General features: G+C 35.5%; 1 protein-coding gene and 1 long non-coding RNA gene across 2 annotated transcripts in view; one reads left to right on the top strand and one right to left on the bottom strand.

Moving 5' to 3' along the window:
• Positions 1–1,220: 1,220 nt before the first annotated feature.
• LOC128991825 (molybdenum cofactor biosynthesis protein 1-like) lies at positions 1,221–11,793 on the bottom strand. The gene is made up of 8 exons (XM_054415028.1): positions 11,553–11,793; positions 9,839–9,965; positions 9,165–9,332; positions 8,621–8,844; positions 7,861–8,085; positions 5,292–5,437; positions 4,736–4,821; positions 1,221–3,117 (listed from the first exon to the last, which is right to left on the bottom strand). The coding sequence occupies exons 1-8, from the start codon at positions 11,634–11,636 to the stop codon at positions 2,495–2,497; spliced, it is 1,683 nt and encodes a 560-aa protein (XP_054271003.1). The 5' UTR covers positions 11,637–11,793; the 3' UTR covers positions 1,221–2,494.
• Positions 11,794–12,214: 421 nt separating this feature from the next.
• The window catches only part of LOC128993602 (uncharacterized), a 69,686-nt gene continuing 66,812 nt past the window's right edge, over positions 12,215–15,088 (top strand). The window contains exon 1 of the long non-coding RNA XR_008490775.1: positions 12,215–12,341. This is a non-coding gene — a long non-coding RNA (uncharacterized LOC128993602). The remainder of the gene's footprint in view (positions 12,342–15,088) is intronic.

Raw genomic sequence — 15,088 nt, 5'->3', positions numbered from 1 at the left:
ATCGTTAGGTGCGTTGTGGTAGTTTAGTGTACCACAACGCACCTGACGATGGTGTTATCTCTGAAATTGCCGTAGTGCAGTTTTAGCCCCTGATTGCCTACACGGTAAGAACCTCTGAACTCATTATTTCTGCTGGCCTTCTCCAATCCAAACAACTACACTATTCCTAACGTAATTGATTAATGAGTACATTAATCTCAGGGTGCTCTAAAATCTTCTCCTTCCATTCTCTGTCAGCAGACAGAGCCTGGGTTGAGGAACCCAACTGACGCCAATCTCCAGCCCCTTTTATGCCCCAACACCTATCCGCATGCTGATGTACCTTGCCCCTTCCACCTACCACCTAGCCTTTAATTGTGGTACTATTACATAAAAATTACATTGTGGTAGTGAATTCACGGATAAGGTCCACTACATATTATATAAGTAGGTTTTCTTAAAAATATTAGAAGTTATAAACAGCTAAGAAATTATACATAACAATCAATTCTATAAAATGGTTAACACATTAATGGTTGAATATATCACAGCCTTGTATTTCCCTGTTGTGTAAATAAATACATATTGATGCCAAACAATAGTTATTTTTATAATCATTGTCTAGAAAAATATATATAAAAAAAGCTCTTTTCTTAGAAATTAACAGGTTCGCTCCGATATTTTTTTTACCAATTCATTAAGTTTTGGAAAACTTTGACATTTACCTTTACTTTTTTTATTTATTTTAACAAAAAACTTTTTAAATATGGTAATTTGTTCACAAATATGGTTTTGACTGAAATTTCATTACTGGCCCTGTCGGAGCGAACGTGTTAAGACAATTTATGGACAGATAAACAACAACAATCCTTCAGAAAAATAATGTTTTCATCACTCCGTAACGAAAGTAACTATTTTCGATAACAGCTGACATCAATGAAAGTAGTCGTTTCCTAAGCTCTAATTTAGGGCGAGGGAAAATCGATCAGCTGATTTTCCCTCGCTCTCAATTAGTTCTACATTTATTCACTACGCGCGCTAGTGTTTTGTTATGGTTTAATTTAATGATTTTAATCAGCTGTATGTATTGTTCAAAGATGTTTTATTCTTTTATTTTGACATTTAAACAAAATGTATAAAGAAATATACGTAGGTTTCCTTTTAGAAAATTTTATTTTATTTTATTTTGATGTTCAATCAAATTAATTGAGAAATAAAATAGTTGTAATATTACTGAGGTATGCTATTCTGTGTTTGTGTATTTTTGCGTAGTGATGAAAAGTATCGTTCATAACTCGTACCGAAAGTTATTATCCGGCACTTGCTCCATTATTCCCGTCCTCGGCTTCGCCTCGCACGTGAAATTGATGTTCCCTGTGTTCGGCTTCGCCTCACACAAAAACTTGAGCGCGCTGACGGAAAATGCCACTTTCGGTCCTAGTAATGAAATATACTACTAACCTAATGCCAACATGAGTAACAAAACAAAACATTTAAGATTAAGAAATGGTCAATGAAAATTGTGCCTGAAGTGTGGACGATGTGGAATTATTTTATGGTAACATCAGCTGTCCCTGACACTAGCAAGTGTTCTGTGGCTGTCTTTCTCTTTGTATCAGCTTGGAATTTTAGTTTCAAAGTTGCTCTTAGGATTTCACCATTCCGCAGACATAAAAACAAATAAAAATTTGGTTTCTGTAAAAATCATGTTCTTTGGTCAGTGTTACTGGTCTTTTAAAGGGGGAAGTGGCAGGACCACTGGCCATTCGGTTGGCAAGGACAACTGATGTGAAATTTATCCGAGCTGCCATCCAAAAGGCCACGCCCAGTACAGCTGGTCAACTGACCGATTAAGACAACCTTAAAAGGTCTTTTGGATCGCAGTGGGCTAAGAGTAATTATGACAAATCTGAAGTAAGCAAAACATAGACATTGTACAATGTACAAAAAAAAAACTCAATTAGAATCTTACAAACTGGGTAGGTCTATTGTATTTTGTAACTCAATTGTGATTATCTGTGATTATCAATTCCTTTCTTAATATTTGTTCAAAACTGGATCTACTGTTGGCCGATCTTTGGGAATTAATAAAATAATGGTTCTGGCAAAAGAAAAAGCCATAAACCAACCATATTGTACACTGACTCTGGGTTCATATTCAGCTTAAAATATGTACAGAAAGTGTGTTGCTGTCTTAGCGAAGCAATTGAATAATGAAATTGTTTTTGAAGGGAATGTTAAAAAAATGTACGTCTGAAGTTGCCCTAAAAGTACTATGTAAACTTTGTTTCATCAAATGCCTGAGACTATTTCAGGTGTAGGCCTAGTTTAGTTTTTCTATAGAAAATTTATTTACCCAAGTCATTTTTCCTATAAAAAATTACCTCTTTTGAAGTTTCAGTAATTGCTTTTAATACGTTTCTCATTAGCAAGCATATTAAGTTGGTTAGATTCTACATGGAAAATACCAAAAAAATGAGTTTAACATGGACACTTTACATGGGAGTTGGTTGATTCAACTAACCTCTCTGACATAGTCACCTCTAGTGCCGCCAGTCTTGGACACAAGACGCACATCGGAGATGACCATCTGACGAGACACAGCCTTACACATGTCATAGACAGTCAGGGCTGCCACCGTGACAGCGGTTAATGCTTCCATCTCCACCCCTGTCTGTCCTACACATGCAGCCGACGCTGTCACTCGCACAGTGCTGCCAACCAATCTCACACTCACGTCTACATGTGACAGCGCCACCTGGTGACACAGTGGTACCAACTCCCACGTCCGCTTGGCGCCCATCACGCCTGCCAACTGCGCCACTGTAAGCACGTCGCCTTTCTTCATGTTGTTGGCTGCTATCAGCTCCGCTACCTCCTCCCCGACGTGGACTCTAGCCTCGGCCACGGCTGTACGTTTTGACAATGGCTTTGCACCAACGTCCACCATCGAAGCTTTCCCATCTCCGTCCACGTGGGTTAGTTTGCTGTACATCCTAGTGTGCGTTTGATTAGGTTTGTAAATGGTGATTGGGGTGAACTGGTGGTTGTTCCATTGTTGCTTCCAGACTGAGGGAGTTGAGATTTGATCGTTTATTCTGAATTTTATTGTTCTGGGCAAAAATATCCTTGTGTTATCTGAAAAGAAAGACAAATTAGTGTCACTTTCTTTACGCTATAATAAATAAATATATCTATTGAAAATAGTCAATCAGTTATTCTACAATGGAAGTTACCATTTATCTCACAAAGTTGAGCCCAATATTGCAAAAGACTCATTCACAGACTTTATATTTTTAAAGAACAAGACTAAAACATAGATAGTAACAAGATAAAGATTTGGACCCTTCCCTTCCGTAAAAAAATACTTCAAATATGATAGAAATCTCCAGTCATTTAGGTGTATTTGTGACTGGAATTAGGTGAATAAAAGTCGGTTGATTTTAAAAACTCAATGACAATTATTTACTAAAATAAAAAACCAGACTTTAATTAACAGTACTGAGGTATTGTACCAAAGTTATTTTAAGTGCATTAGTTAATTACAAAAAGTCTATCTCAACTTCTAAAACCCCACACTTATGCGAGGCTTTGTTCCAAATTTCAAGATTGTGAAACACAATATCATAGTTCCATCTTATAGCACAAATTGCTTATCAATCCTTACAAGTGGAAATTGATTTAGTTTAAATTATTTTAATATTTTGTGAGAAAAGACATTATAAAATATTCTTTCAACAGCCTACCTACATGACAGCTATCCACCGATTAAGATCATGGGTCGATTGGGCATTTTAGCCAAGTTGAACATGCCTGCAACATAAGAATGCAAGTAGCTTAGTTATGTTTCTGCTATTTAATACTCCATGTTGCAAACATCTTCATACTTATATACTATCATCCTAAACAAAACTAAAACAAGTTTAATCTCTGTGGGTTGTATTCATGTTTATTTGTATTGAATCCTAAAGATTACTTTAATTGGACAGGTTAATTGACGGATGAAAAGAAAAGCTATGTATAACAACAGTAGTAATCTGACAAAAGATGGAAAAAATTGATAGTATACTGTAGGACCTTTTATGTCAACTGTTATAGTATTACAAACTAAGGGAGGAAATATAATTTTAGACTAGAAAACACTCCGAGAGTGACTCATCCTACTATGTTCTTTTAAAACACGGAATTGGCTCCTGATGGGACGGGACTTCATAAAAGTCTATGATTTTACCAATGCAACCAATGGGGTTCTGAGCTACAAACTTTAACTTATTAATAAAACATATGATCATAAAAAAACAAAGACTATGAGGAATGCATATAAATGAAATTCAAATGAAATATATGCATGAAATATAAATGAATGGAGGAAAAACTCGTTTTAGTAAAAAGATAAAAAGTTAAATACCTATTTCCTTCACCAAAATCCCTGTAATTAAGGTAACACAGGAAGAAGGAACCATTACACAAAGTTACTCACTTAACAAGTTAACAATGGTTCCAGACAATACATAACCTAAAAAAATCCAAAACAATCTACTACCTATCTTTTAAAAACTATTTCTTTTGGAGGGGCTAGATATCAAGTACATTAAGTCGTCGACTTTAGTGTGCTATAAATTGGCTGGAACTACTTTCTTAAAAAAATTACTTGTGGTTACGTAACTAACTGTTCCTTATTCCTTTACATAATCAAGCTGAGTGATATTTTCCTCTTTAAAAATCCAATAATTGACTTAAAATAAATTAAATTTACCAGCATGCTTGAATTTCTTCCGTTTGACAGCGGCACCAATCATACACAGAAGATCCTCCTCACTACAGTTACTTCTCATCGCATCCCTGTAATGAACAAACTATTTTAGACATTCCACCTGTTACAGTAGGCTAGGATATGTCCTGAGACTACTTAATTTTTTTTTAATAAGGATGGTCATCATCAAGACTACGTGGAGGTTGCTAATTTTGGTGCATGACTTCTGGGTTCTAATCCCACTTGTCACCAATAACTTTTAATTACTTGATAATTACATGACCGGATGTTTTGATTTACAGTTTAAGTTGTAGTTCCACTTAGCTCGAATACGCGTTAGCTCTCTCAGGCGAGAAGAACTTCCTCTATACTTTTAACACTAAGCCTTGGAACTTTTTAATTGAGATTAGGTAATGCATGACTGAATGTGAGATTGTATCTCTATGGCCTATTTAGACCTACAAAATCATGTTATAACTCAGCATGATTATTACTGCAGGTACTGACACTAATCATGCAGCTTCACAAATAAATATTCCACCTGATTAAATAGACAGACCTGAGAGATATTTCAGTGTTGCCGAACAAACACACTTTCAAGCTTCCGTCCGCCATGAGCCGCAGACGGTTGCAGGAGCCACAGAAGTGCTCACTCATGGACGTGATGAAGCCAACCTGGCCCTTGTGGCCCGGCACTTTGTATGCCTGCAAATGAAGAAAACACTATTTATTTAATTTTTTTCACAATCCCTTTCATAAAATATCAACTTAATTTTTGTTGAAAACCTGTGTCTAAAAGAACAGCAATCTGCATAATTTGCAAACAAACCTTACTAGGTATATTATTTTTTATTTATTATTCAACACATTGACGTGGGAATATGATTTATTTTATCAACGTATAACAAGGACTGCCGAGGATTACGTGGGCAACAAGGTATTTAACCTCTAGATTAGTAACTGTTAGTAATCCAGAAGGCAAGACTTCAAAAATGAAAATGCAGTTACAATTCAAAACCAGGTTAAATTAAATTAAAAGGCAAACAAAAAAAGTCTTACCATAGAAATAGTATATTTCATTACTAGGACCGAAAGTGGCATTTTCCGGCGCGCGCTCAAGTTTTTCACCGTGAGGCGAAGCCGAGTATGTGAGAGCTATTTTCACGTACGAGGCGAAGCCGAGGACGGGAATAAAGGAGCAAGTGCCGGATAATAACTTTCGGTACGAGTTATGAACGATACTTTTCATCACGACGCAAAAATACACAAACACAGAATAGCAGACCTCAGTAATATTACAACTAATTTATTTCTCAATTAATTTGATTAGCATCAAAATAAAATAAAATCTTCTAAAAGGATACGTACGTATATTTTCGATTAATTTTAGAACAAAAAATAAAAGAAAATACTCTAAAGGAAACTTACGTATTTTTTAAATAAATTTGGATTAAACCGTAAAATAAAACAATAAAAGAACTTGTGACTATACATACAGCTGATCGAAATCATTAAATTATATCGTAACAAAACACTAGCGCACGTAGTGAGTAAATGGATAACTAATTGAGAGCGAGGGAAAGTAAATTTAGAGCGAGGGAAAATCAGCTGATCGATTTTCCCTCGCCCTAAATTAGAGCTTGGGAAACGACTACTTTCATTGATGTCAGATGTTATCGAAAATAGTTACTTTAGTTAAGGAGTGATGAAAAATATAATTAAATATAGACCGATAGCAGTGCTGCAGTTAGCATAAGTTCTGGTGGAAGCTGGCAAGGTACTGACATTAGTAATTTTTAAATATTCACAATTACCATTTTAGTATACGAACTAAAAACACTTCTAAAAAATATACAGGGTGAGAAAAAAGTCTGGAAACGGTTTGATATCTTTTTAACTAAATTCGTTCGAAAATTCAAACCTTTCACATCAACTTATATGTATGAAAACTACTTTTTGCGTTTAATGTTTTACGGAAGAATTTTCTGTATTGAAAATTCTATGATTAAAACTATGAATGAGCAATGTACATTCACGAGGTATTAATATTACTTAATTGTTCAGCAGTTCAATGAACAGATCTAGATTCATTTCAATGGTTTCTTCCACATACCGTATTCTACAAACCAAGACTTATTTCACAATCATTGCACAAGAAACTATTTATAAGTAGTTAAGTACACTTCAATTTTATCAACAGTTTATAGAAGATGTGTTTGCAATCACTGATACGTGTTTGTGTGCCTTGACAAATAATTGATAACAAGTTGCAAGAAGTAATTTTGAGTAGTCATCAACAAATTAACACATCAAAATCTGTAGAAATCATTGATAACTAATGTAAACATACTTGGACGCTATCTTCTTGTTTTTATGATAACATGTTGGTTTTAATTAAACAAATTAGAAAAGCTAATAAAAGCCAGATAAAATGTTCTTAAATGATAAAAAATCCACAAATTAATCCAAATCAAGATTATTTTTTATTAGACTCCGATTTATAATCTCTCAACAACAACTAGGAATAACACCATTATTGACTTTGAATAGTGGGAGTAGACTTCTCATCTTACGGCAATTTTTTTGTTGTTTCATGTTGTGACGTTGTATCAACATTAGTATCAACAAAATGTTTTTACTTTTATTTTGAGTAAGGTTTTATCGTTTTATGATATGAGCTTAGCTGCTTGGAATACTAGAGGAGAGCTATTGTATTCGGTAGTTATCAAATATGTAAAATTACTATTCGTAAACAAAAATATTCCCTCTGCATAAACGGGAGAAAACTAGCTTTGTAATTATTGTCTTCGGCTGATCAATAAAGGCGATAAAGGAAAATGTGAATTGATAATAGTCATTACAGGGTGTCTTTAGTCATGAAAATCACACATTTTCTTAGGAAGTTAGACTGAAACGCCAGTAAATTTATTTTGAAAGCATTTGAGGTTTCAATAAGTGTCAAAAGTATATAATAGTTCAAAACAGTAAAAATTATTAATTATAGAAAAAATCACTTAAAAGTCAAAGGTTTTATTTACTAGAACTGGTAGACACCTTGTACAAAAACCGTGTACAATTAGAAACATCCTCCGATTGCACCTCTGTAATTTCAGTTTGCCGTAGCTCACCTTAGAAGTGTCATTGGGCTGGTTGGTGAGTGGATGCAGGTCGGGAAAGTGTTTTCTGATTGTTTCCAACATCTCTCGGAAAGGCACCATCTTCTGGTCGTCCCAGCGGTTGCCGGAGAACGGCATGTACTCTATGAATCTCACATCTACAGGTCTGTCTCGAGTGAAGCTGACAAAGTCGACCACTTCGTCATCATTCAGACCTCGCATCACGACAACGTTCACCTGTCAAACACATCACATTCACTACTTGACTGACAAAAAAAACCATCCGAGACTTAGGCCTATTAAGGGTTTGACTTACCAAGCTGTTGAAAAAAACATTATTTATCCTACGTAACAGTCTTAAATAGGTGATACTAAAACAATTAACATGCACAATTAGACGAAGTTCCATGCAAATTCATTGCAACAGTGTAAAACTACAGCCCTAGTCAAAACTACTATGATGTTTTAAGCAATTTAGACAAACTCAAAATGTTTTTTCCGATACATAGTACAATTCGCTATTATTACACCGTGTGGTGCAAACAAAAGTACAGTTTAACATTTTCTAATATGCATATGAATTAGACCGATTTGTTTGTGAATTTCAGAGCTCACAGAACAGAGAATCACAGAAGTATTGCATTAAAAGCTTAAAATGATTGTGTGTGATGATGATACAAAAAAAGGGGTCTGGAATGCTTTCTTAAAAGTGTTTGCTGCTTCTTGCATACTAAATAATAGCTAGTTAATTTTGGAAGACCTACAAACTTACTTTAGGTGTGTACCCCAGCTGCACGGCCAGGTCTATTCCAGCGATCACTCTGTGCCAACCTGCGCGTCTGGTCACCTGTGAGAAGCGCTCAGGTTGTAACGTGTCCAGACTGATGTTGAGCAGGTCCAGTCCTGCACGATGCAGAGCCACCAGTTGACGAGTCAGTACCATTCCGTTGGTGGTCATAGCCAGCGTCTCCAGCCCGTCCAACTTGCGAAGGCTGTCTGGGACATTGTCAGTTTAGCAAGGTAATATGTGACATACGGTACTAGAAACTGAATATGAACTGTGTAGCAAATATGAACTACAGACCAAAACAATTACTATAGTCAAGCAAAAGCCTAAAAGTTATTGTGATAGGCTAAGAGAATATAATTGTGTCAAATACTTAAAACACAGAATAAAGTGAGAGGATTACCGTACTGAGGACAGTATAATCTTTCTCTCTAAAAACAAAATTATATTATTACAATTGTGCTAGGTATTAAAATATACTATGAAAAATTGCATTCTGTTCGTAGACAATATTTTACAAAACACCTACCTACGATATGGATGATTTCTTTATGTACGGTAGGCTCGCCTCCTGTGAGACGTATTTTAGTGACTCCTTGACGTACGAACAATGCTGCGAGACGCAAAATTTCCTCCGTCGTCAACAGGTGATTGCGGGGTGTCAAGTTGACCCCTTCCTCGGGCATACAGTACTGGCCTGACCATTAGAACAGCATTATGTTTAATTGTAAACTTAAAACTGAAGTAGGTAACTTATGTAAATTAAAAGTTAGAGTGTACTAAAATCCATGGCAGCATTGGTTATTATTTAAAATTCAAGAAACTAAAAAAATTTTGTTGAAAATACATTTTGGAACCCTTAAAGATACTTTGTGAGCTGGACTACAGGCTGAGCGGTTGATGTTTATTGCTATTAAAAAATATCAAGAATTTAAATATTTTCCCAAAGAAGTAATAACTTAGAAGTTATAGTGGGGCCAAATGAATTTCCAAAACAAAGTAAACATATCTGGCCTATCTATGGCCATAATGAAACCATTATGCAAGTTTGTCTTGCTGACATGAGAATTCAGAATGGCATCAGCTGAAAAAGTTTTAATATAGCTATGACACATAACAGTCCTAATTGTGTACCCTAGAGTAATTTTCCTTCAGTAAATTCTGAAGCAGAACCACCTGAGCCCAGAAATTTGTGTGACTCACATCTAAGGTTGCATCGCTCTGTAAGTGATATCCGCAGGTAGGTATGCTGTCGACCAAACCCATCTGTGAGGTGAGGTAAAGCTTCTACCGTCTCAACATCTTGTGAAACTGGGATTCCAGATGAAAACTGACAACAAATTGTTTATTGATAAAAAGCCTAAAAGTAGAAGCTTTGGCCATTCTTTCTAACTAAAGAAATAAGTTAGGCCTGGTCCTATTTTGTTAAACCTATTATAAAAACTTAGGTGATTCTTCTGGTTGTATACCTTTCATTCTTCTTACTTTCACTAAGTAGCAAGTAAAATTGCCTAAAGTTTAACCCTTAGAGATGTAACAATATAAGTTATTGTTTTTTACTAAAATCTCTAAGGGATATAGAGACTCTAAGGTTACGGTATTTTAACAAAACGTAGCAAAACGGCCATGTGACCTGCATGTTCATAGGATACACTAACAACCACTCAGCAAAAAGATTCGCTCAATCCGATGATTCGAGGTGTAGGCCTATGTTTAAACCAAGAATATGAACACCTCACTATGTCCCAGTGGTTGTAGTATATCGCTACAAACACACAGGTCACCAATTGTTTGCCACACTGGACAGGATTCGTTCCTGAGCAGACGAATGCCACTTGCCAAGTGACACACACCCTTAGTCACCTCGGCTACCTGTGCTTGGAGACAGAGGAGTAAAAACCGGTATTTAAGCTGACACCAATGATTGCTAATTGATAGCACTACAGCAATTTGTTCAATGCGTTACTAGGTTGCAGCACTACTCACAGACAATTTAGATGATATTTTTCAGCTAAACCACAATAGTGATCATAAGTTAATGGTGTGTTAAGTACTGAGGTTTTACTGCAATAAGGTTTTGTTCCTAAAAAGGCTATATTATAATAACCTTATCAAACTAAATCAAAGTCAAATTCAATATTACATTGTAAACTATATAGATGTTTTTCGATTTTATGAGAAATATGATATCAGAACTCAGAACATTACAATTTATAAGCAAACTTGGAAATTTACAACAAAAACACAATTTTTGGTACTTTCCTGTTAAAGGGAACATTCATTGTTATCGATGATTTTTTTCGATATATCGATATTAACAAATTGAAACATATCAGCTGACAACTACGATAAATATTATTCAGTATATGAAACTGTTCTAAAAAAATAACCTAACATAACTAACCAAACTTGCTGTAACATTTAAAAATACCGTGTTTAACTTGCCTTTTCTATTATCAAACCCAAACGGAAGTTTTAAATGGTACAGCAAGTTTGGTTGGTTATGTTAGGTTAGCTTAGGACAGTTTTATTTCTTAATCCATTTAGACTATTTTAGCCTAAACAAGACCAGTTAGTTGTTGTTGTCAATTTGTAATAGATCTGATCGGAAAACAAAAATATCGATGTATCAAAAAAAATCATCGATAATAATGAATGTTCCCTTTAACAGGAAAGTACCAATTTTTTTATTTAATACTGCACCATATTGACGCATGACATATTTTCAATGATCATTTAACTTAGTCAAGAAAAGGAAAATGTTTATTCTGCACTTGTAAAGTGTAACTGAGGCCATGCCTAGCAACATGCTAGGTTAGGTAACCCAACCTTATAAAGATTGGCTTTAAATAACTTAAGTCGCCTATTGAAATAAAACAACAACACATAGGCCTACACACAGTTCTTCTTAACTTACTCTTTTAAAAATAAAAGACATCTTAGTTTTCCTCTGCAATTTCATTAGACACTGGACACTGGTAAAACTGTTTACAAACATCATTTTTTAGATTTTTCAACAACTGAACAAACTATAATGAAACAACAAATATGTGAACTATCAAATTAGTTGAATGTAGAATTACTTCAACTCTACAAGAAATCAAGAAATTATAACCGCACGCCTAGAAATTCAACCCACATGACAAGGACAAGGTTAACTTAATTTCAGTCAACAGGTTTTGTTGTTTTGTATTTGTTTTATTTTTACTTTTACCAGACGACAAGGACAAAATTAAAACTAGGGGATAGGATGACGTACACTATACATGCAGAAATCCCGCCTACCACGTTAAGAAAATCTCGCTTTACCTTAATAAAAATCCCGTCTTATCCCGCATTCGCATTCCATTTTAATCCCACGCATTGTCTAAAAGTTCCTTTTCGGGATAAAAATCCCGCGTATGGAAACACTGCGTGAAATCAGTATCAGTCTATTGGATTGAATCCGATACTGGATGTGGAGTGGATTGAGTGGGGAAAAACACAATCAGCTGTTTCGTTTCTGTTTGTCATCCCCGTCCTCCTCCGAGTCCTCCGTCATCTTGCTAAGCTTGTGTGTGTGTATTGAGGTGATGGCTGGTGATGGTTATGTCATAGGTAAAACGTCTTCGTCTTGTAGTCTTGATGAATAACTGTGTTTCTTTAAGATATTCTATTTCAAAGCTTTTTATTAATTCATTGCAAACTTGCATCGTACACTTTAAGCGTAAGTACCTGTTTTATTAAATAAATATTATCTCTATCGTATCAATTACGAGATGTAAGCCTAACTTTAACGTTTCTCTGTAATTTGCCAGCTAACTTGTTAACTTAAGCTCTATGTAAACTATGTTAAACTATGTTATTACGTGGTTATTACCTTAATTACCTCCTTCGTCACCAAGACCAGCGATGCCGGATAGGTTGTGTTAGGCCTATTGTTTGTGGTTTGACATGTTAACCAAAATAACAATCGATTTTTTAATGGTATTAATTATAGGATAGATTAAATTAAATTTATTTAGAGACCGAATAACAACAGCATGCTAATGCAATAACAGGCCTACAAATATTGATGTTCTTAGATTGCATCAAGCCTAATTGATTATTATCAATTAATCATTATAATTGAAAGAGCATTTCACTCTGGGTTATATTTCCAAAGCAAAACAGAGCAATATTCCGTCCAACCATACCGATCCTTAGGTCTGAGGAGAAAATTACAGCATTAATGGTGCTTTGGAGGGTATTGAATTTTTCTAAAATCGAATGCAAACTGAAATCAATATTTTTTTGTAAATTCATCGTTGTTTTGATATTCAACACAACGTATTATATATTTTTATTAGTTAATAAATTTTGTTTTGTGAAGTGAGGGTGGTAACAATGTCTACCACGCATGCGCCCCTAATCACTCTGATCAGATAGTACCGAGCCCGAGCCAGCATAGTGGCAGTGCAGTGGCAATACGATGCGTACTGCTAGCGCGCTCGTCAACGTCAACATCCCTACAGCCTACTCCCGTATAACCGGTGTTCGCTACCAATTTTGTAACGAAATTGATGCGTAGTTCTGAAAATAGTTTAAGTTTCCTAACTATTGTTTCTTCTTATAAACCTCAGAATCACAACGCTTAAACAGGCAGTTTTTTTATCAACTAAGACAATTTATTTTCATTTTTAGATATAAAAAAAATCCTCTCGGGCGTGCGCCCTCTGGGACCTTGCGCCCATAGGCCCGGGCCTATTGGGAAATCCGGCCCTGTGTAGCCGCTCACACTGTGTGCTCCAGTCTAAAACCCAACACAGAGATAATTGATGGGACAAAATATGCTATTGCTTGACAATAAGTCGTCCCATCAGTTTGATTCGGTTAAAAAGTTGGCTTATTTGATAGGAATCAGTAAATTTACTTCAATGTACTTTGTTAGTTGTTCAATTCAACTATACACATTTTGATTCAAAACTGGAAACAACTTACACAAGTGGATGGACTGTGTCTAGTTGTAGCAATAGTCAAATTGAATATCATGTTGATGGCCCCTGAATTACTGTAAGTCTATATGACTAATAATTATCGTACAGTACCTCGTCAAATAATACAAATTTTTATGTCATGTTAACAACCTAGACATGTTTTGCCGTGAATACGGCATCACCGGAGTTACAAAACATGAGACATCAATGTCACACGCACACAATAAATACACGAAAACAAACATTTCATAGGCCTATCTATCAATGTCAATTAAATGTTGACATCGATGTCTTATGTTTCGTAGCCCCGACGATGCTGCATTTACGGTGTGAGGTACCAAATTTTAAGGGGGGTAAAAACGTACCGCTACTCAACAAATACCATAGCTTACCAGTTTTGATCCACAATATCCTACACTATCCTAGCTTGGGCTATGGGCCAAAGAACGTAGGCCTAGTTTTAATCACAGTGAAGTATAGGCCTATACACAAACTCAAACGACATATTTATCAGTAATAGCACGCCAATTCATCAAATAAAGTTAAACCGACCGATTTTACCAATATTTGGCGCCGCCAACGACATAACATAACCTCAAACCGGTGTTTGTTGGCAGACGACAGACGGAAATGTAGGCCGGCTCAACAATTGAATTTCTCGGCTCCTTCTGAGCACTCTAGGGAAGAAATTTGAGTGTGGCCTGTTCAAGGGGTAGGTCTAGCCTGACTTTGGTGAATACCAGTATATTCCCCCCCCCTGGAATTTTACGTCACAACAGTGAAACATGTAGGTTGTTAACCTGACATCAACATTTTAAACTAGGCTACTTGATGAGGTATTGTACCATTAATTATTAGTTAATAGTCAAAGTGAGTTAAAACCCAGCAATATTAACTCAGCAAAGCTGGAAAACAAAAATAAACTACACATATTACTGGATAATAGTCAAAACTAGAAATAACCCTTAAAAGAAAACCATAGGCCTAATTAAAAACGTCAAATCAAATCAAAATCATGTTTATTTCAGGAAGTAAAATACATTGCTACAATACTTTGACAGTAAAAATTTTATAGTTATGCAATAGTTATGAAATAATATTAGTCATTAAATATCAAATGCCTCTCACATAGGCTACTGCCCGTGCGTGAGAGATTTTCGCTAACATAATACTGTGTTATGTTAAGCAAATGTTTGCCCTTACATACGGTACGTAAAAGTTTCAGGATCATTATTTTAACACTAGAGTTTGAAAAACAAAACTGACTCATTCAAATCCTCTCAAGTCTGGGTGGCCGAGTGGTTACGGTGCTGTGCTCTCCTACTAATTAGAAGGTCCTTAATCCTGAATAAAGTCATTGGCATTTTGATGGTTCAAAACTGGACCCAGATATCCTCGATCATTGGGCTTGGTTAAAGGTTTTTGTTTTTACTAAAGAAACCTCTTAACTTAGTCAGTAACAAAAAGTATCTCACTCAAGCCAATTATAGACCTATGG

This window comes from Macrosteles quadrilineatus, unplaced genomic scaffold, assembly GCF_028750875.1.
Source record: "Macrosteles quadrilineatus isolate MER2022 unplaced genomic scaffold, UCM_ALF_1.0 Scaffold_4__1_contigs__length_99947679, whole genome shotgun sequence".
Taxonomy (NCBI): domain Eukaryota; kingdom Metazoa; phylum Arthropoda; class Insecta; order Hemiptera; family Cicadellidae; genus Macrosteles; species Macrosteles quadrilineatus.
Note: the sequence above shows the minus strand (reverse complement) of the source record. Positions and strands in the feature narration are given on the sequence as shown.

What these genes read in the sequence shown, in the direction of transcription:
- LOC128991825 (XM_054415028.1), bottom strand. Translation starts at nt 11,636, where the DNA reads ATGATGTTTGTAAACAGTTTTACCAGTGTCCAGTGTCTAATGAAATTG. An exon ending in AGCCCAATGACACTTCTAAG is followed by an intron (nt 5,438 to 7,860) that starts GTGAGCTACGGC and finishes CTTCATTTGCAG; the next exon opens with GCATACAAAGTGCCGGGCCA. An exon ending in AACACTGAAATATCTCTCAG is followed by an intron (nt 4,822 to 5,291) that starts GTCTGTCTATTT and finishes TGTTCATTACAG; the next exon opens with GGATGCGATGAGAAGTAACT.